Source organism: Rattus norvegicus, chromosome 18 (assembly GCF_036323735.1).
Source record: "Rattus norvegicus strain BN/NHsdMcwi chromosome 18, GRCr8, whole genome shotgun sequence".
Classification (NCBI taxonomy): Eukaryota; Metazoa; Chordata; class Mammalia; order Rodentia; family Muridae; genus Rattus; species Rattus norvegicus.
This window is the reverse complement of record NC_086036.1, coordinates 13077964-13100775: the sequence shown is the minus strand read 5'-3', so window position 1 is coordinate 13100775 and position 22812 is coordinate 13077964. Positions and strand designations below refer to the sequence as shown.

The 22812-nt window shown below is 40.0% G+C and overlaps 1 protein-coding gene across 2 annotated transcripts in view; it reads left to right on the top strand.

The window, feature by feature from the left end:
* Nucleotides 1-21617, top strand: part of Klhl14 (kelch-like family member 14) — a 113570-nt gene extending 91953 nt beyond the window's left edge. For both annotated transcript variants that reach the window (NM_001108885.1, XM_039096999.2), the window contains 5 exons: nt 5005-5083; nt 12868-13058; nt 13139-13297; nt 16951-17108; nt 19374-21617. In NM_001108885.1, coding sequence (NP_001102355.1) covers nt 5005-5083; nt 12868-13058; nt 13139-13297; nt 16951-17108; nt 19374-19514 — 728 coding nt within the window. In that variant the 3' untranslated portion in view covers nt 19515-21617. The remainder of the gene's footprint in view (nt 1-5004; nt 5084-12867; nt 13059-13138; nt 13298-16950; nt 17109-19373) is intronic.
* Nucleotides 21618-22812: the final 1195 nt, after the last annotated feature.

Genomic DNA, 22812 nt, shown 5'->3' with positions numbered 1-22812 from the left:
TGTGGATGCTTACATGACAGTTTCTTGTCACGCCAGAGCGCCAAGTCATGGTGTGCTTGTGTGTGCAAGATCAGCATCACTGGTCAAGCCAATAACTGTCTCCTCTCTGTTTTAGCTGCTAGGAAGCTTAGAGTGAAGTTTTAGTATGTTAACTTTACCATTACTCACGGTCACAGGCCTGGAAGCTCTCTCTTTCTATAAAGCTCCTTTTTAGAATCTTGGAAATTTCCAAATGGAAATGTGGTTTCTTTAAACAGAGGGGAACTGGTTATATCAGAGGCAAGTAAGGTAGCCTTTGGTTCCTTGTGTCAATTAAAATTTATTTTAAATAAAAGTGATCTAACAATTTGTTGACTGGCATCTTCTTCAGGTGGAAGATTAAAAACAGAAGGCAAGGTATCTGTGGCCATGATCAGCCAACATTACAGCTAAGAAATGGGCTGCATCTATTTCTGAGAGAACTGACTACATACCATAACTATCACAGTACCACAAATACTTTGCATGTGGCTACAAATTCCGTCCATCTGGTCAACCACAGTAGGCTCTGATAGTATTGACAATAGGTGAGCACTCAATATTTCAGCCAGACGATGTTTGTTGAAATTTCAATTTATCCTCAGGAACACCTCGTGAGACATAATCTATGATAGCTCCAGTTTTTCTATGTAAAGAAAGTAGCCCTGAAGAGTATCTTGTTAGGAATACACTGTTCACAAGAGGAAAAGAACTGATTCCATCATAGGTTTGTCTGATGTTATGGTCTTGGTTCAAAACGACTATTACATCATCTTTCACCTAAGTACTTCTCATTGATCTGGTCAATCATGGTTTAAAAAATAATTGTGGCTTTTGCCTTTGGTCTTAAAAAGTGCTGCTCAATGGGAAGTAGCTTCCACTTGCTCACAAAGAATTCTAATAACTCCACAACCAGTAAAAACATTAAAAAGACTAGAACCACTCATAAATGTGGAGTTTTCGTATTATCATGCCCTGTGCAAATAATACTGACACAAAGGATAAATATATTATACTAATATAAAATACTTTTATGTAATAGCTATACAAGAGAACAATTAAACAGATGCTTCAATTGTTACGCACACACATAACTGTTCTAAAGATGAGAACTCAAGTTCAATGTTAATTCATATGAAACTAGCTTATGAGAAGTACATCCTGAGCAAAATACAAAACTGTGAATTTCAGATCATGCTCATAAAACATAAGGATGCCCTTCATCAAGCAGAAATATCATTTCATTTATTGATGGTCTTGATTACATGACCAAAAATGGATATCAAAAAACTAATATTAATTACTGTACCAATAACCAATATACATCATATCTACTCAGCTATAGTGTAAATATTACCTTCTGTCAACTTGTCCCATGCCGTAGTAATAGGAATATATCCATAGATGTTTTCATAATACATAGAAACTTGGTATACATTTACCACTTGAACTAACTCCTCAAACAACTAAGAGAGGGTTTATATTCCCTATTCTGTCCCCACCATTGGCTGGACACTGCCCCCATTTACTCATTTTTCTCTTCATACACTAATACTCATCAATGGTGTCTGGTGGTAGGCCATCATCGCAAGAAAGGAAGTAAAAGAAAAATCAGAAACAAAGTGAAGACCCAGACATGGGAGTTGGGGGACTGTAATCTCAGTGCTAAGAGATAGGGGATAGAAGGATCCAAGGTTTGAAGCCAGTCCAGACAGCTCCTGAAACACTACTGGAACAGATGGTGAAGGAAAATCTGAGACAAGTGAAAGGAAGGAAAATGGAAAAGAGTGAGGAAAGAAAAAGGAGTGGAAAGACATAGAGATGATAGAAAGAAGTGGGGAAGGAAAGGGACTGGAAATGGAAGAAAAAATAATAGAGGAAGGAAAGCAAGGATAGGAGAGAAGAGGGGAGGGGAGGGAAGTAGATGGGAGGCAGAATTGAGTGGGGTGAGAGAAGAATAATTACAGGAAACGATAGAAGAAAAGAGGAGAAAGATGGGTAGAGGGTAGAGAAGCGGGGAAGAAAAAATTATTTTCCGAAATTCCATCATATGTAGCCAACACTCTGAAGCCTCTAGAAGAGTCTCAACAGTAAGCCCCATGACAGCAAATAAAGTCTACTTTAACACACTTTCATTCCTCATGAGGCTCATTATCTCCTCTTCTGCTTCTCTTCTGCCACTCTCAGAACTTTTTATAGTTCCAGTCCCCAACCTGTCCCTCTTGCACACCACCATCCCTGCTTCTGAAGATACTCTCTAATCTCAAACTAGGCTCTACTGAGCCTTTCTTCTGAATCAGTTCCAGTTCCTTTCTACAAGAAATGGAGATTTCTGGTTTGTAACACTGCTACTCAGCCATAAAGCCCCTCCCCACCCCATTACCAGAAATGGCAGATTCCTTCCTCCAAGCAGAAACTCTGACCCAAACTTCACAGAGAAACAGTCTTATGCATGGTGGGAAGGGTTCTGACTCTTGTGAACATTTGTAGTTTTCAGATGCTGTCAAAATTAACAAGAAACTTGAGCACCAGCTCTGAACATAGTCCTTACTTGAGTTGGAACCTCCCTATTTGAAGTTTCTGGGCCACTCTTATTTACCATTATTATCTTTCTGTGGGTCACCAGATAAAACTAATTTGTCATCACTTGTCAACACTTACATGTGGGAAGGAACTCTGATTTCAAATCACACAATCTCTAGAATCCCTTGACATCTCTTTTGACTGGTTTCATTAATTTTCTATATACTCAAAACCAGGATATCTTTGAGAAGATCATTCCCCGTCACCCTTTCCAGCAAGGACCTGGCTTCTCTCTTCCATGTACTTCTAGTCCACATGATGATAAACTTGTCAATAGATTAGTCCATTGATGACATTAACACACTCAAGGTCCACTCTTCTCCCAACAACACTAGAGACCAAGCTTTCAACACATAGACTTCTAAGGATACTTCGGACTTCCCAGCATAAACTACGTATTTTCTTCTTGTAGCTCTTTCTATATGGATCTAAGATCTGATTCTTGGTCCCTATTGCCTAAGTCCAAGAACTTTTCATATTCTTGAGCTTAAAAAGTTAAAAATGACCACCGGACACTTCCTTGATCAGTGCCTTCTAGTTTAGTCTTCTGTTGGTTTAAGAAGTGCTGGGAAGCATTGTGTAGACTCTTACCTCATTGTCTATATTTTAGTCTCTCCTGAGTTGTCTCTCTTGGCTTTCTTCAACATTTCAACTGTAGGAACACTTGTCAGAGCCACCCTTCATAGTCTCAGCTGATTGTTCCCTTCTCTCACAAGCACTATTTAGGTTGGCTTTCAAAATATCATTCTTTCCTTTGTTGTTTTATTTTTTCTTATCCCAGAGGTCACTTCTAAATCTTTCAATTCCAACCTCTATTTTTTTTTTGCTTTATGGGAAATTTATTATAACTCTCCAACCTCACATTACTTTTCCAACCTCTTTTCTTAAGTGGTTTCCTCCAGTCTGGTACACTGAAATAGTAACTCTGCACCTTGGCCTCCTAAACTTGCAGTGGAAACATTATCCAGCCACCAGGTCAGCAGTTATCCTCTTTTGACAGCCTGTAGGTTTCTCTGGGTTAAAAACAAAACTGATCGTATTAGGGAAATTACTATAATCTGAGCCCAAATGCCTGACCTTCTTCAGAGAATGACCCTGCACGAAGCTCACTGTAAGCACTGCATAAGTCAGTACCTAAGTCCTGCTTTCTTTCTCCTGCCCATATGATAATTAAGTACCGTGTTATGACCATTCAGCCCATTCCACCTGTGCCCCTATGACCCTTTATTTACCCTACCCTTGAAACAATAAGATAGAGCTGTCTGCTCTGTCTCACTGGAAAAAAAAAAAAAAAGCAAAAGAACAAAACTGAGTTCATAACTTACTCCTTAGTTTCTGCTCACTTCCTCCTTAGTCTTTGTCAATCCAAAGAGTGTGCAACCTTCAAGCCATTCACTCAGGCTAAAAATCAGACAGCCATGCTTAATGATGCACTTTCTCTTGTACAAAAAGAGATGCTATGCTGTACAGTAGATTTCAAACTTGACCGTGTCTCCGCCATTTGAACATACATGTGTGTGCATTCTATCTCTTCATGGGGAGAAATCTGGTACCATTGCCTAATTACAACTCATGAACAAAGGCAGTGTTTAGTGCTGAGGCCTTGGGTGTGAGTCGGTTTCCACCTCTAGTGCTACACACAAAGCATTGTGTGCTTGTTCGCTTGCATTTCTCGTTTTGATGGCAATATGTTTGCAAAATAAGATTCATTTTAATATCTTGGAAGTGCTAATATGCTTTTTAAGCTCAACAGAGGGGATAAGCTGGCTAAGCAGCTCAAAAGACTCAGGCTTGCCTCCCGGTTCAGCACTCATGCTTACGTCACAACAGTGGCGCCTCTCTCAGATGCACACACAGAGCCTCTGCAATAAGTGCAGCCCATTATCACCTCTGCTATTATTTCTGTGGGGAGACCACAATCAGGTTTTGAGTCAGTAAAATTAAATGCTAATAGTGAGGAGTTGGGCAAGTGGGGGGCTTAAGTATATGGAAAATATTTTACTTTTCTCTTATTATTTCTCTAGAAAATACATTTTAATATTTTTAGGACAAAAATTGTAGCCAGAGAGATCATACAAGGAATTCTCTAAAATGGGGACAGTAACGTCTGGTTTTTAAAACATAAAAATATCATAACATAGAAAAATTTATCCTGCTATGCTGAGAGTTAAGCAAACATGCTTTTGGCGTGTTTGATCAGGATGAGTCAGTCTACAACAATTAAGAGAATGAGAAAAGAAGAAATATTTGAGGAAAGGACTTCCTGCCTCTCATACTTTGCTACCAGGCCCTTGAATTTAATTCATGCTTCCTATACTTGAGAACAGAGTTTTTTTTAACTGATAAATGTGCAAATCAAGAAAGAAATCTAAATTTTAAATATCTCAAAATGTATTTTTACAGGAAAACATAGTACAAATTTTGTCAGCCGATATGATCCCCGATTTAATAGTTGGATTCAACTTCCACCCATGCAAGAAAGGTAAGTGTTTGTTTCTTTTGTCTGAGACATGTAGGACTGCTATCTACATATACAGAAATATGGATGAAGCATGATGAGGAATGCTAAGCAGAGTCCATGAAAGTCATAGGAGAAAACGTGCTCACCACGGCTTACCCAAGTCACGTTGCTCATGCAGAAGAAACTAATAAATGAATTATTTGTCCTAACACGAGGATAAAGATGTATGCAATGTATCATTGACCATAGTAATAACATGTTGGAAATGACTGTGTAGCCACTAGTTATATGGTTATATGGTTTTATCAATGGTAATGTATCTAGGACCTCAAAACTTAGTCTGCCATCTTCATAGCAGTCTACATGGCAACATAAAAGCTTTTATATTAAATATTAAAGAATTCAATATTAGATTTAATATTTAACATTAAAACTTGAAGATTTGACATTTAAATTTGTATTTAAGTTTAATATTTCAAGAACTTGGATCATTTATGTGTGCAAATCAAGCATAGGTCACTTACTAGCTTTAAAATATTAATCCTAGCCAGACATGCTGGCACACTCCTGTAATCCCAGCACCTGGGAGATAGAGGTAAGATGAGCTAAAACTTAAAAGGCTAGGCTCAAGTACACAGTAATTTCAAGGCCAGTGAAGTATATGAGACCCTATTCCCCAAAACAAAACAAAAAACGGTCATCCCATATTTTCAAACACAGAATATTTATCTCTCGTCTCTTAGATACCAAAGAACAGCATGGGTAATGTATGTATGTATGAATATTTTATTTCTGTATTCGATCATGATGCCATGCCTTTGTATGCACATGGTAATGTAAATGCATGTTAGATGTTAATCACTGAATTCTTTTGACGTCCTTTTAAGCAAATCGTCCAATAAGATGACAATAAACCCCAATTTCTTTTCTCCTCATCATCAGGAATTTAAAAAGCAGTAGGCTGTGTTCGTTTTCTTTCTTGTTCAAAAGAATGAACTCCCTTCACATTTCATCATTCAAGTAGATTGCACTGAGATCAAAGTAGATCTTTAGCATAGATTTCATGCTAAAGGTAATCTTCATGATTATAGCATTTATTCCAAAATGGGCATCTGTGCAGCAGGACAGTGGGAATCTATGTAAATGTATTAAGAAACTCAGTATCTCCCACCCGGTATGAATGAATTAAAGCCCTCTTAGATGGCCACAGCAGTACATGTGGACAATCTCAGGCTCAGAAGCCTGATTCAGAGAGATTATGACTTGGAGGCCAGACCCTGCTTCACATGTATAAATAATCCTCTGAAATGATAAGATAAAAAGTGAGACTCTTTGAGGGACTCCACAGCATATGCTGGAAAGATCCAGACACTGTGTTCAGCCCAGCGAGCTTGTTTAAGAAAACGTCTCTCATTCTCTCCACTGTACCTCAAGAATACTGCCAAGTCAATCAGTATCCTGACAAACCACAGGAGCCATTCATGCTGTCATTCTCTAGTGCACTCCAGAACTTCCTTTTGGGTTCGAGCTCCTAGTAACTGTTATCGTAACTGTCTCACTTTGCCCTTTAATCAAAACCATTCTAGAAAGTTCTATTTGCAAAAGAAGCATCAACACATGTTTGAAATGTCATTGTCTCATCACCACCATCCCCTTTGCTGGGGGCTGTACGCCATGATAATTAACCTTCACGCCTTCAGCTTGGGAGGCATAACTCACGTCGCGGTCAATTATCTCACTATAGAGCCCCTAAGGATGGAAAGTATTGCTACAAACCTAATTAGTAATTTTTTTTAGAATGTGTATTGTTTACTTGATGGTCTATAATGACTTCCTCTGAGGCAGGGTGGCCTATCATGGCAAGGTCCTACTTAGACAATTTTTAGCAGCTCATTGACCTGACGAAAAGAACTGCCATGGTCTGTCAGCGCTCGGCAGCCACCGTTGACAGGATGGACTGTTTAGCGTTTCTCTCGAAGTCATTATGGTATATCATGTCAGGTCCTCAGTAAAAGAAGTCTTCTTTCTTTCTTTCGTTGTTTGTTTTAAGACTTAGAACAATCAACCGGATAGAGTGCATAACTCCTTCCAGAGCTGAATAGGAAAATACAGACCTCAGAAATACCCAGTCCTCTTCTAGTGCCATCTCTCCTGTAGGCTCAGAAATGCCCAGTCCTCTTCTAGTGCCATCTCTCCTGTAGGCTGGTTGGCCCACGCAGCAATCCATCACTTCGAGTGAAATGTGTCTCCTGCCATTGCCAAGCTTCCATTCGAAATAGCAATGGCCACTGGTGCTGTACATGGTCGTTAAACACAGGAGGAAAAAATCCAAGACAGATGAGCAATCCGACATCAGAGATACTTACTGAAACATTTAAGTTAATTTTACAAGACATAGATCATGAATCAAACCAGAAATTCTTCATCTACCTGTTTCTATTATTCTCCCGCCAAAGGGCTGAGACATTCTTAGGCTGAGAAGTTATCAGATTGGTTGAGAAATAAGAGAAGTGTGTTGTAAGTCATCTCGGGTAAATCGCCCTTACAGAGCAGGAACTGACTCCTAGGCCCTTTGACCTCGTCAGCTCTTCCAGTGCGGTCTAATAAGGCTGCCGAATATCCTTCCTGTTCAGCAGGGAGTTAGACATGTGCCCACTTGGCTTACTCAGCCATGGATGACCTCACAAACTCCATGCTTTCCAGCTATGAATTTACAAACAAGATTGAATGAAATACAATTTTAAATGCACACAGTGGAAAGCAATGACTACTTCCCCCGAGAATCCTCCAATAGCCAATAGTTCAGCAAGGAAGGGTAATACCCCCGTAAGCCCCGACTGTGATTGGCTGATGACAGGCCCAGTGACGTACTTACATGTGAACCCACCGGGACCCAATGGGCAGTTCCAAACTCAGCGGAGGGCCCTGGATATACTCAATGGGTCACAAAATGAAACAAAAAGACATGCACTTGGGAAAGAAATGTATAAGAAGGAGGGGGTTGTGGAGGGAAGATGGACTAGGTGAAGGTAAGAGTAGCCACAGTGCATTATGTACATGCATGAAATTATCAATGGATACATTTAATAAAATTATAATAATAAAAAAATGAGGACTGATGAACTATCTGGGTCTTAGATTTAGGACTTGATTCTGCCTCAAGAGAGAGAAAAACTTGAAAACTTAGAATAAGAGAAATGCCTTGGAAGCTTCTATTTTTTTAAAGTAAAATAGACATTTTATATCTAGAGTAATAAAGCAGAAATGTTTACTCCCTAGCTAATTTATAAGACGTGGGAAAAAGTGCACTTTCGGAACAACAACAGCTCTCCATTTCACTGAGTGAAAAACTAGAAGCTAGCATTCCCTTGACACTTCCAAACTTAAATATTATTGGGGAAACTATGGGAGACAATATTCAGCTTCAAAAATCTCTTGTTATTAACTTGATGATGCAAGTCAACAATGCAAACTGGATAACTATCCTTTCATACAGCCAGATGATATTACATAGACATATACATAGATGATAAATGGACAGATAAATGATAGAAAATTGAGGATGACAGATGGATATATAAGTGATAGATGGCAAATACATAGATGATGCTGAAGATAGATAGATAGATAGATAGATAGATAGATAGATAGATAGATAGAGATAGAGAGATAGATAGATGATAGAGAGATAGATAGATGAGAGAGATAGATAGATAGATGAGAGAGAGAGAGAGAGAGAGAAAGAGAGAGAGAGAGAGAGAGAGAGAGAGAGAGAGAAGAGAGAGAAGATAGATGGATAGTTGATTCTTGAGTTCTGTTCTCATGGCGTGCTTTACCCCCTGGCACCTGCAATCCTCTTCTGCAGAGTTCTACTGGCTCTGTTTAGTGTTTGGCTGTGGAACTCTGCAACTGCTCCCATCATTTGCTCAATAACTCTTCTTTGATGAAATTGGGTTAGGCACTGCACTGTGGGTAGTTCTACCCTGACCAGCCTCTGGTTCCTGGTAATCTAGGCTGTTTTAGGCACAGTCTTACTCTCAGGGCATGAGCCTCAAGTTGGGTCGTTCGTTGGTTTGTCACTTTCACAAATTGTGCATCACCATTGGAAGCAGAACAGACTGTAAATTAAAACTTTCGTGACTGAATTGCTGCTAGAAAACTTGCCTGGATATAGAAAACGAGCAAACATCAAAATTAGAATAGAATACTTAAAAACAGTAAGGGGAAAACTTTCCAACAGTGGGTCAATAAAAAGAATAAAATATATTTAAAAAAAGAAGATAGATGGATAAATAGGAGTGGCATATTGATAGATCATCATGAGGATTAGCAGGACTTTTAAAGATCTTAAAATAAGCAGAGTTTAAAGAATACTTGTAAGTTGTTAGCCTTTATGATCTTATCTCAGAAGTGCTATATATTGCTTCTGGAGGTGAGAGTGAGACGTGAGAAGAAGAAATGAACAATGTGACGCCGTGACCATGTAATTCCATTAAGGAATATTTAATATTTAACTAACCCTTCAAAAAAAGCATAAGCCAAGTGTGTTTTTTTTCTACAGAGAGGAGAGAAAAACTAGTCTGGTAATATCTGAGCCTGGAACTCAGTGTTAACAGACCATCAAGCCCTTGTTTCTGTAATGTATTTCAGGAATGCACAAGCTAGCTATGAGAGAGATTCTGGGAGAGTCACCAGCCTCACTATAGGGATTTCTACAGTGCACAGACTGCACTTTGTGCAGGAAGTGATATCTGCTGATGTTGGATCCCAAATCCACTGTGTGTACAGGGCCAGGAGTACAGGAGGATTATCAAACCAGTCCTGATAGGCTGGTTTGGTGTCAGAGGTCAAGAAACCAGTTCAGAACAAAATGAGAAAACTGAAGTGTAGAGCAGAAAGGGGGAGTTCAGACTGCCATAGGGCATCTCCCCACTGTTCCTCACAACCCCAACATCTATCAGGATTACCTATCATCTTCTGGATCAGTACTGAAAAGAACTCACCATTCCCAACCTACAGTCAGTAGGGCAATTATACAATGGTGACTGTCTAGTGCAGTCAGTAAATGTATCCTTTCAGAGACCCCCAAGCCTATCACAGAGTCATCTGGAAGATGTACACTGACCTGCCTTGTCTCCATGATGTAATGAGATGTGTGTCTTCTAAAGAGCCATTATTTTCAATGAAACTTTTAAACTTGAAAAGAAAATAGCATTAAATAATTTTTGACAGATCATGTTCATTAGAAAGCAATTGGAATCTGTCTATCCAACTGAAAGAATTCAGTGGACCAGCTCTTTGAACCCTATTTTGCAACTCTCTCTCTCTCTCTCTCTCTCTCTCTCTCTCTCTCTCTCTCTCTCTCTCTCTCTCTCTCTCTCTCTCTCTCTCCCCCACACACACACATACACACCAGTATTGAAGTTTCTGGACCCAAAAGATAGCCTTCACTTTACGTAGTCTAATCTTTTATTTTCTGTCTCACTTTTCTCCTTCCATTGTTCCTGTTCTCTATGGCCTTCCAAACAGTCCACATCAGACATTTCTGTAAGAAATATGGATAGAATATAGAAAAGAGAACTTTTTAAAATATCAGCCTAAGATGATCAATAATGACTATCAGAACAATGTAAGACTATGATAAAAGCTGAACACAGCATTGTCTCCAAACAGCATTACACTTAAACAGTGATTAATCATGTGTGCGAACAAGGCATTCTGGCCACCATTTCATTATCACAAGCTGAGCATCTGTAATCTGAAATTCAGCCAATGTGATTTACATGTGACTTCAGCCCACATACACACAGTAAAACACAAGCACACTGAAAGTTATTGTGTAAAATCACTCAGAACTGGCAAAAAGCACTGAGAATAAGCAATTGTGAGCACTCAGCCATATGAATGGCATCTACATCAGCCTCCCTTCCATGGAAGCTGAGGGAATGTTACTAAAGGTGTGGGCTAGAGGTGGGGCAGAAGATTATAGGAACCTGAGGACGGGAAGGAAGACTGGGAAATGCTGTCATCTGAACATGGTGGAGCTGTGGCCATGCACTCACTGTAGCTGTGGTTATCTCCCCGAGAGCTGAACAAGATCAAGCCAGTTACAATTGAAGCATGGATGGGAAGCCCCATCCCTAGCTAAAGCGCCATTGGTAGCTGTCACATTTTTCATGCATGTGGCCTGAATTTGAGGACGTAGGGGCAGTGCTAATTGGATTCAGTGGATACTATACAGTAGAATATTTTGTGCATGGAACTACTTGTCTAAAGATGGAATGAAGAGTAATAAAACTGAAATGTATTTTATGTTTAGATTGGGGTCCCTTCCCCATCTTCTCTATACAAATATTTCTAAATATAAAGATTCCTGCAACACAGAACATTTCTGGTCCTAAGCACAAGTGTAAGAGCCTTGGACTCTGTTAGGAAGAGTTCATGAGAACCAACTTTTAAAAACTTATCCAGGTAAAGATGACCTGACGGTTTCTGGAAAGAAACAAATGTGGGTGCATAACTGCGCATACCCTGGGGGGAGGGTCCTGACTGTCCCCACGGCATTGGAGAGCGATCTGATGCTGACAGCAGTTGTGTACTACACCCAAAGTCCCACAAGTTGTAAAACATACTAGACAGTCCCGTTTTGTAAGTCACACAGTGCTCACCAGGATGCAGGCACTTGCTCCCAGGTGTTTCCGTATTTCATATGCACAATTTAGAAAACTGCAAATAACATAGATGACATGATAGAAATAATCCCCAGCTCCCTCCACATTGCTAGTGATGCTGCCCAAGATTCTTAGCAGCAACTTTTATAGTCTATTAACTAATCCAGTGTCAATCATGCCCTTCAGGGTCTTGGCACTTAGCAATAATCTTTATTCAGTACTGGACCACAGGTCTGCCGTCCTGGTCATCATAGGTCTGCGTGTCATAGCCATATGTCTTAGACCACGGAGCCTCTCATCTTTCCTGCTCCTCATGTCTAACTCGCAGCACAGTTTTCATATTCCTTCTTTCCATTTCTTCTACTGAGAGCCTGAATCCGCTGCTCAGTATCTCCTTCCTAAGCCAGAGCTTACCTCTCAACTGCGCACCTATTCTTTCAATGAATCTCGTACATTTTGCCTTTGAAAGTAAAGCAGACACATGCTGTCAGTAGCCTCTCTTGATCAGAGAACTAAAATCGCTTGGAAGCCTTGTTAGGATAGCCAAAGCTCTGTAGATGAAATTCCTATAATTGGTATTAGAAGGCAAATATATATATGTTAGAAGGCAAATATATAGAAAGACTATACAAAGTTCACAAAAGTTATGCTATTTGCAGTCGTACTAGGAGGGGAAAATGATAATTGAAGAGAAATTTTGATGATGCAGTTTTCTAATAAATTGGGAACAATGACCCTTGAAGGACCATAAAGAAAGTGAATGTCAAGATAATTTATTATTGTTACATTATCTACCTCATTTTTCACTTTGTCTAACTGAACTATGATATCCTAAGAAAGCACCAAACATCCCTAACATTAATGAACGTTTGAGCAGCGCATTAAAAAGCCAGGGCAGACCCAAAGTGTTACCGACTTTCTCGTTTCTTTGCATTTCAACAGCAAAATCGTTAACTGGAGTGAGTGGTGCATAGGATTGCTGTGCATAGCCGTGGATTTAGAAGGCAAATGAGTAGTGGTCAAAGGTTCACAGTCCTCTCTGAAGACTTAACCCCCTTTCCCCAGCAGATTAACCCTTACCGCATTTCAAATGATATTCCGGAGACATAATGAGAGCTGTTGTTTTCATTTTAGAAGAGCCAGTTTCTACGCATGTCGCTTGGACAAGCATTTATATGTGATCGGCGGGAGGAACGAAACTGGCTACCTGTCCAGTGTGGAGTGCTACAACCTGGACACAAACGAGTGGCGCTATGTGTCGTCTCTGCCTCAGCCGCTGGCAGCCCACGCAGGAGCAGTGCACAATGGGAAAATATACATTTCAGGCAAGCCATTCTTCCATCTCTCTTTGCAAAGTCCCCCGTCCAAGGCACTTACTTGACCCAGATGTGTCTGTCCTTCACAGGGGGAGTGCACAACGGAGAGTATGTCCCGTGGTTGTATTGTTATGACCCGGTCATGGATGTCTGGGCCCGCAAACAAGACATGAACACGAAGCGTGCCATCCACACTCTGGCTGTGATGAACGATCGCTTGTATGCAATTGGAGGGAATCATTTGAAAGGTGTTTTCTTGTTTGTTTGTTTTCTTGTTTGTTTGTTTTTGTCATTTTGTTTTGTGTTTCTATGTCCAAGTAGCATTTGCATCACATGCTCTTTGGTAGAGCTTTCTTATTAGATAGTCACAGTTAAGTATGTAAAAAGCATGTTGACCAACTATAATCTACTGTGTGTAAATTAACACTTCCATGGAGCCTGCACTCACTGTGTTTTAATTCTGCAGATAGGATTATGTTTAAGTTACTGTGCACATTAAAGAAATGAATGTCTAGGGAGAAACAGAAGCATTAATAACTAAAAAGCACAATTTGTCAGAACAGTGAAGCCGGTGAAATAAATTACTCTTTATCTCCAAAATTGTAGTAATGAATTGTCCTCCAGAAAATTGTTTTTTGCTGCAACCATAAAGAACTGTGCTCACAGGTTTACAGAACTAATGTATGGATTTTTTTCTCAAAGAGAAAACTTGCTGTCTAAATTTAGAATGATTTAAGTATTGAATATCAAATGATCTATGATTCTCACATTGAATTGCTTTTTTGGACTTCAAAGCACAGTATTTGTAAAGCCATTGCTTGGCTGCGTTCCTTCCCTGGATAAGTTGGTAACTACAATGTTTCACAGTTTATGTCACTTTATAGAATTGCAGTGTGTATAACACCACATTGGGTGGGGACAGATTCATGATGCTGAAATTTACCTGACCTACCTTGGATCTAAGTTTGCTCAAATCAACACTTATAAAACTGCTCTAATTGACCTCTAAAGTCACTGCCAGCTCCTGAGTGCAGCAGAAATAGCTGTGTTGGCAGTGGTAAAGCCAACGTGTTCACTTTTCCTACCAGAGCAGGAGTCTAGAGGAAGGTTAGACGTGGGCAGCTTTTCTAATTCATATTTACCCATAAATTTAATAAAAATCGCACAGCCTAACTTTTTTTCTTTTTCTTTTTTCTTTTTTTATTGGGTATTTTTCTTTTACATTTCAAATGTTATTCCCTTTCCCAGTTTCCAGGCCATAAGCCCCCTATCCCATCCGCCTCCTCTTCTATAACGGTGTTCCCCCTCCCCAGCCACCCCCCGATATTGACATTCCCCTACACTGGGGGTTCCAGCCTTGACAGGACCAAGGGCTTCTCCTTCCACTGGTGCCCAACAAACACATCTTCTGCTACATATGCAGTTGGAGCCATGGATCTGTCCATGTTTAGTCTTTGGGTATTGGTTTAGTCCCTGGGAGCTCTGGTTGGTTGGCATTGTTGTTCTTATAGGGTTGCAAGCCCCTTCAGCTCCTTCAATCCTCTCTCTAATTCCTCCAAAGGGGGTCCTGTTCTCAGTTCAATGGTTTGCTGCTAGCATTCGCCACTACATTTGACATGCTCTGGCTGTGCCTCTCAGAAGACAGCTATATCCGGTTCCTGTCAGCATGCAGCTTCATCAATATTATCTAGTTTTGGTGGCTCTATATCTATGGACAGCCTAACTGTTAAGTCTATAATTTGAGTTCATGTTCACCCAGAAAAGTTGATATCCTATGTGTGCTTGTGTACATGCCATTCACCTCCGTGTCCCCACAGTGGGAGAGGACTCTCTCCACCTACCACAGCTTTTCTGTTTGGTCCTTCAATTTCAATGCATGCTCTATTCCCTACCTCAATGTTTTAGATCCATCTTTTGAAATAAAGTTCGATTTTTTTTCTCCTTTGATTTTCATAAGATATTATTATGTCTTAGTGCCTTTTATACTCAAGATTATGCTTGGACAGAGAGACTGCAGATTAACACGCTGAGTCAGGAAACATGGGAAAGCTCACACATGAGCATGGGCATGCATGCATCAAAAGTGTGGAGGGTAGAGGATGTAGTTCGTTAGTGCTGCTTGCCTAGCTATGATGCATAAAGCTCGGGACTAAAAACCCAGCAGCAAAGAAAGCAGACACGATGACGCACACCCATAATCCCAGCACTGAGGAGGTAGAAGCAAATCAAAGGGTCATCCCTGGCTACATACCACATTGGTCGCCAGCCTGGGCTACCTGAGAGAGTCTCTCTCTCTCTCTCTCTCTCTCTCTCTCTCTCTCTCTCTCTCTCTCTCTCTCTCTCTCTCTCCCTCTCTCTCTCTCTCTCTCTGTCTCTCCCTCTCTGTCTCTCTGTCTCTCTGTCTCTCTCTCTCTCATATATGTGTATGTAGTGTGTGTGTATGTGTGTGAATAATTTCAAGAGACATAATGAAAAGAATCTAAGTTTGAAATAAATTAAATGTTGTGTCATCTCATTCAAGACGTTTATTTCAGCATGTCTGTAAAAGAGGGATAATAACTCTATCCTTTTTTGAGCCTTGTACTCAAACATCCCCGGTATGAAATGAGGCCTAGAGAAGGTGCATATGCCCCTGAACAACACCTGAGAGTCTCAGGGTATAGAATTTTTCCCATATGCTCATTTTTAGTAGATATAAAATTTGCAGTAGGCATATTGTTTTATTGTAACACCGCTTGTGTGGTTTATTTTGTATACGAAGCTAGTGGCCTGAAATAACATGTTTGCTTTCTCAAGAATGAAAATTATATCTTTGAATTTGTCTTTTCAACTATGTTTGAAGACTCATGGTATCCATTAATGTACACCTATAGATAGATTGTCAACTAAAATTCCATAACATGCATTTAAGTAGACAAAATTTCATCTTTACTGTCCCTCTTTCTTACTGTGTAGCCCAGGCTGGCCTTGAAACCATGATCACCCTGTCTCGGTCTCCAGAGTGATGAGATTACAGCCCTGTGCTCTTCTTTCTACCTCTTATAGGAGGTAGCTGGGGTAGTGTCAAGGTCACCAAGGACAATGTAGGTTCTGGGTCCTAGTGGAACCTTCATGTCTACCTGGACAAGCCTGTCTCAAAAACTGAAGTGGGCCACACCTGAAGAAAATCTGAGGTTCATCTCTAGCCTCCCCCCACCCACTCCCACAAACACAAACACTCACATACACAGACTCAAACACAGTCACATGGACACACATTTGTGCATACACACACACACACACACACACACACACACACACACACACAAGTAGGGAGGCAGCAGAGACGAAGACCCTCAGAGCTCTGAGTCCCAGCCCGAAACCTTGATCCTTGAAAAATTCTCCTCTACTCACTGAAGTTATTCATATGCATAGGCAGATTCTAGGAAAGGCTTAAGATTCTGAACAATGAATTTAATTGATTAAACTATTTTGAGAGAGCTAAATACTTAGGAAAAGCAATAAGATTTCGTCTGTGAAAGTCTGAGCTCTGAGGCACATGCATGTGTATACAGATGGCACCTTTATAAAGCACAAGCATGCTGGTTATGTTGTTTTAAACCTTTTAAAATAATATATAATAAATCATTATAATAAGGTCTACCCTGTGTAATCAACCTTAGGACACCTGCTTAGGCTTAGTTAATCCAAAATATCCAAAGACTACTGTGGGTTGTTTGTTTTTAAAAGTTTTTGATGTCTCCCAATTTCACTAAAGAAATTATGCATCTATGTCATCAAAATCACAATTGCATTGTCTTCCAAGTTACTTCTTAGCTCCATCACTGTTTTAAAACGAAATAACCTCAAATGGACTGTGGAAGTCACTCTTTCTTCCATGACGCCTCCTCCTGTCACCTAGGCTTCTCCCACCTAGACGTCATGCTTGTGGAGTGCTATGACCCAAAAGGTGACCAGTGGAATATACTCCAAACACCCATCCTGGAGGGTCGAAGTGGGCCTGGCTGTGCGGTGCTCGATGACAGCATTTATCTAGTTGGAGGCTACAGCTGGAGTATGGTATGTTTGTTTCTCTCCCTCCTCCTCCTGTGTGTGCTCGCTTCTGTTTGTTTCCCCCGGTATACCATCATGCTGGACGTACCCTTAAGAATGTAGGGTTTATGTGCAGTGGCACAGAACTGTGATCAGGGGACAGAACTGCATGATGCAGTAGACATGGTTGCTGGCCCCCCACCTGCCTGACAGCATCACATCTCCAGCTTGCCCCTACATCCATGTGTTTTTGATTCTGGTTTTCCAACGCAAAGTCAAATGAAATGATTTTCCGTGTATTCTGTAGAAAGTGAATAGGGAAGTCTGAAAAGTTTCTGACTAGAACAGGGAAAGCATGGAAATTATTTCTTCAATGTCTGTGAATGCTATTTAGGGCATGAGATTTGCTTCTCACCACTCCCATCTTGAAAGTTTCCAAACATAAATAAAAAATGAAAGGACAGTGGACTCCCCTTTCCTGATCACCCAGTGACATCAGCCATCACCAGGCCCTTTCTTTTAACTTTGACTGAAAAACATGTGAATCATATCCACAATGTCCTATTTCACCTTACAGGTCTCAGTATTTATCTTTTGAAAAGTTACTCACTTATATGAACATACAATCACTTATCATACCCAAAGAGTTACAACAGTCGCTTTATGCCCAATCCAAACTTAAATTGTTCCTATTGTCTTAAAAATTGTATTTTCGAAATCAAAACATTCAAATCAAGACCCGGTAAGTCTCGCAAATATTTGATTATCATCTTCCATAGATCCCCACTGTCTAGAACATTACCTCTGACCCACTTTTAGTTTCTTGACTTGTTGACAAAGTAGTCTCATTGTCACCCAGAGTACCCCACACTGTGTGAATGGTAATAACCTTCTTGTACTGTCCTTTAAAATAGTTCTGCAGACTAGATGCTAGTCGGGAGTTGACTAGGCCTTAACTTCCTATTATTTATTTATAATTTTTATTTTGTGTTTATGCTATTTTTCTGTAAAAAGAAAGGAAAGAAGGAAGGAAGAAAGGAAGGAAGGAAGGAAGGAAGGGAAGAAAAAACTATCTGAAAAAAGGAGGCTGTGTGTTCAGATTAAATATCAGGAAATAGCTCCAGCCTAGCGGTCAGTTTGATTACTCTCTCAGTAATGACTTTTTATATTGCCTTGTTTATCGCTGTTAGTTCTAGAAGATCAATTTGGAGTTTTAACATTAGTTGTACCAAGCAAGATTATGCTGTAAGTTTTGAGACACTTTTAAAAGTTAGTTCTATAACGGCAAATGTAAGTTGACAGATAAACCTAAGTTTTCAGACATGTGCCTGTTGACTGGAGCAGATCACTCACTACAAGAGTAGAGATGCGTCCAAGCAGACATCAAGAATATACATTCAGGAAATACCATGAGGTGTTTGTTTGTTTGTTTGTTTGTTTAATTTTTGAAGATTTTGTTTCCTATGATTGAATTTGGAAAGGAAAATATTACTCAAACATTAGCCTTAAAGTTGACAAAGATGCCAAAATTCAAACCATTGTTCATTTGCTGTGTGGCCTCTTGAAAATAAGTAAGTCAATATATATGGAGATGTTTTCAGAACTAAAATGCCTTGCTATCTTGGCTCCATTCTCCCCAGTAAAAGTCATAAAACCAAAGAAATGATGTAGCAATCTAGCATCCACTTTATTTCAGCTTTTAAAATAGAAATGTGAATTTTTTTTAATTTAAACCAACTGGAAAATTCCCATTTTGGGTCAATTATTTGTAAGTGACCCTGAGCATTAGGTATTTATCTGAGTTTGATCATTAGCATCAAAAATATACCACAGGGGCCTATTTTGCCTGCCTGAAGACTTCAATTTAATCTCCAGAACTCTTGTAAAAATGAATCAGCTAGATGTGCTGGCCTGTGATTTCAGTGTAAGCATAAGGAAGGTAGATGAGGTAAACACCAGCCCACTTGGCAAGTTCCAAGTCCAGAAGAGATCTTGTCTTGAGAAAGAATGGGTAGAGATTTGTTAGGAGCAACGCTAGAGGTTGTCTTCTGTCCTCCACAAATATGTATATGCAAGCACACTCACACACACACACACACACACACACACACATCTACAAGATTTTGAAGTGTCAATTTCAAATACTTCCATAGAATGTAACAGTTGAAAGCCCACTGAGTTGATCTGAAGTGTTTTGCTGAGCAGAGGTCTCCTCGGTGTACCTTTGGAGAGTAACATTGCTGTTCTGCTCTGAATACCCTCCCCTAAGTTCTCCCTGCTCTGCTGTTCCAGGGTGCCTACAAGTCCTCTACAATCTGCTATTGTCCAGAAAAAGGAACCTGGACAGAACTCGAAGGCGATGTGGCTGAACCTCTGGCAGGCCCAGCCTGTGCGACAGTCATTCTACCAGCCTGTGTGCCCTACAACAAATGACAGCAGGAAAGCCTGGCATAGTGCCACACCTAGAATGCAGGGACAGGCGGTGTGCTGTCCTGCGTGAACCATGCATTCCAATGGTACAACTGCCCTAACCTTTGGTTTCTGATGACTTAAAAGTGACTTGCAGAAGAAAGAGACCCGGCCTTGAGCAGAGACTGTTGTTTGCAACCCAGATGACACTCAACTTGTGGTGACAGACTCTTCCATATCAGGCCGGTTTGAACTTGTTCCACCTTTACGCAAACTCACGTGGAGCTGAACTTTCAAAAAGGAAAAGATAAGCCACGGAAGCCTGGCCCCAGAGACCTAAGATCCATATTGTTGCATTGTTTCCTAACTGCATGTGATAGACTCGGACATTTGGCAAATATTTTGTACATGAATGATTCAAAGTCCAACCCACGGAAATGGTCACCCTGTATTCCAGAAAGCGTCACTTGATTCTGTATTGGTAAATGCTTGGCTTCTTCACCAACTCCATAGGTAGCAAAGGAAAACCACAGAAGAAGGAAGACAGGCATCTTTGTTTCCACACAGTCATATTCTCTATCCCTTACAGCTTACCATGGGATCGGGAAAAAGTGAGTTGGTGTCTTTGGTAATTGTTCTCTGCTAGAGAACAATTAATTGTGTGTCTTTGATACTCCTTGAAAATTAAAACTAAGTGCGCTCTGTTGCTTTTCAGCTCCCAGAAACTCATGCTTCCTCATTTCTTATGGGCATCTTAAGTAGTGAACATAGGACAATTTGCCTCAAGATAGAAGACCAACAACTCCATCATGAACTATCTCAGAAACTCTGTTAGATAGAAATTTGTTCCCAATCTAATCCATAATAAAAACTGACAAATCACTTTCAGAAATTCAGGTACACAAGGCAAACTTTCTCTCAAGTACAACCCAATTATCTTTCTGATTCTTAAAACACATGACTTCCAGCTGAAGAGATGGCTCAGTGGTTCAAAGCACTTGCTTCTCAGGCAGAGGACCTGGGTTTGGCTCTCAGCACCCATGTGGCGACTTACCACCATCCGTAACTCCAGATCCAGGGCACCCGTACATATGCAGTGCACTTACAAACTTGTAAACAAAACACTTGTACACGTGAAATAAAAATAAATAACTCTTTTAAAATAATTATTTTTTAAAAAATGAACTTGCAAACTCATAGTTCCTAATGGCCCACTTCCTCACCTCTGTCTGTCTGGCACCAGATTCCCGATTCTCATTCTTCTTCCACTTACCCCATTGTTTTTTATCACTGGAGATGCCTGGACTTGGTCAAGAGAGTAACTTATTCTTGTTTTGAGGAACTGAAAACATAAAAGGATCAGGAGAGCATGACACGGTCTCTTTGTGGCCAATCAGAAAAGCAAAACTAAGAAAAACATGAATTAGATTTTCAAGCTCATCTGAGTTTGACCAACACCGTTAGGCACTTCCAAGCACCTAAATATTTTTTTAAATCACAAAGAAATGTTGACCACCTTCAACAAATGTGATGTTAAAAATACCAAGTAGGGGTAGCCACAGATAAGAACAAATGCTTTCATGGGAAGCTTCCACAATCACCTCAAGGTGGCTGGGCGTACCAGAATCCAACAACGTTTCTACAGAAAAGTGCAATCTTTGTTGTTTTTGTATTTATTTGTATGTTCAGATCCAAAGGATCTGTTGTAAAAATATATATGTGAATATATATACATAACCAGTGCAATCAGCTTCCATTTCCTTTTTCTTGAAAACACACGAATATATAGAAAGAAAGACAATAAGAACATGAGAAACGCCCACCGGCATCCCAGAGAGAGCGAGCTGTTTCCAAAACTGTATTCTCAGCTGTTACAAGTCGCTGTTTATACAAGGGTATCGGCTTTTCCTTAGACTTGTTCCTTGCTTTATTTTTTATCACTAACCAAATTAAATAAAAGCATTTATGAGAACTCTAAAGCTTTCTGTATTTCAGAGAGATGCAAACTTCTAGAGTAAAAAGTGAATAAAAAGTCACAGAGGATGTAAATTTTGTACAGGACTAGGATGTAAATGAAGCTTGCTTGGAAGGGGAAAAGTTTAAATAAAACTTTATGTACAAATTCGACTGTCTCTCATAGACCTCCTTATAAAACGTATAGACTGGCTTGTCTCAAGGTTTACAATTATAGATGCCTAAACATTTTCATTCTACAGATGTGCCTTACAGGTCTACTTCTTCATCGGATGTTAAAGCATATAGTATAGACAACGTGAAACACTGTGAAATGATTCTAGAACACTTCTATGAATTGAAAATTGTGTGAGTGAATTTAAGTTTTCTATCACAAGTTCATTACAATAAGACAGAATTTATTCAAAATTGAATAACTAAATGTTTGTGGGCATTTTATTGACTCCTTAGCAACCAACCTTACATGTAGGTACATGTAGATGTGTATTAAAAACAGCTGCATGCTTTCTACGGAATAATGGGAGCCCATACATAATTAAGTCAAGTTTTAAATGCGAAGTGGTTAAGTTAATCTTCCTTTAAAGAAAGTCTGACAAAGAAGTTGAGCATGATAATTAGAGGGTGTGTGGCTGAGACCCAGGGAAACCTACAGCTGGTTCACTGTCTTAGTGTGGTTTCTATTGTTATGATAAAACACTGGCCCAAACCAACTTGGGGGGGGATATGGTTTATTTGACTTACTATTTCATATCACATTCTGTCCCCCAGGAATGTCAGGGCATTAAATCAAATTAGGAACCTAGAGGCAGGAACTGAGGCAGAGCCCACGGAAGAGTGCTATTTACTAGCTGGCTCCTCGCGGCTTCTTCAGTACTTTTGCTTTTTTGTACACCCCAGAACCACCTGATCAGGAGTGGTCCTATCCAGAGTGGATTGGTCCCTTCCACACAATCATTAATCAAAAAATGCCCTACAAACTTGCTTATGGGTCAATATTACACACGCAGTTTCTTAATTTAGAGACTTTCTTCCTGGAAATGTCTGGGTTTGTGTCAAATTGACAAAACCAATCAATACAGCCACCTTCCTGGCAAAGAACACTGCAAAGACGGGACCTAGTATCCGAAGCCTAGCATCAGAAACTAGTATCCTTCCTTACTAGTTTCTGAAAGTGGGAGCAATGGATTTCTTTCTTTTTCTGACTGCACCTCTTCTGTATAATATCCTTTTGTTTTTAAGAAAAAAAAGTTCCTCTAAACTCAGCCTCCACTTACACCTTGTAAGTCAAGCAGAAAACTGGGGCTTCTTCCAAATACCCTGAGACCAACTTCCATAAGCAAGTGAGGAT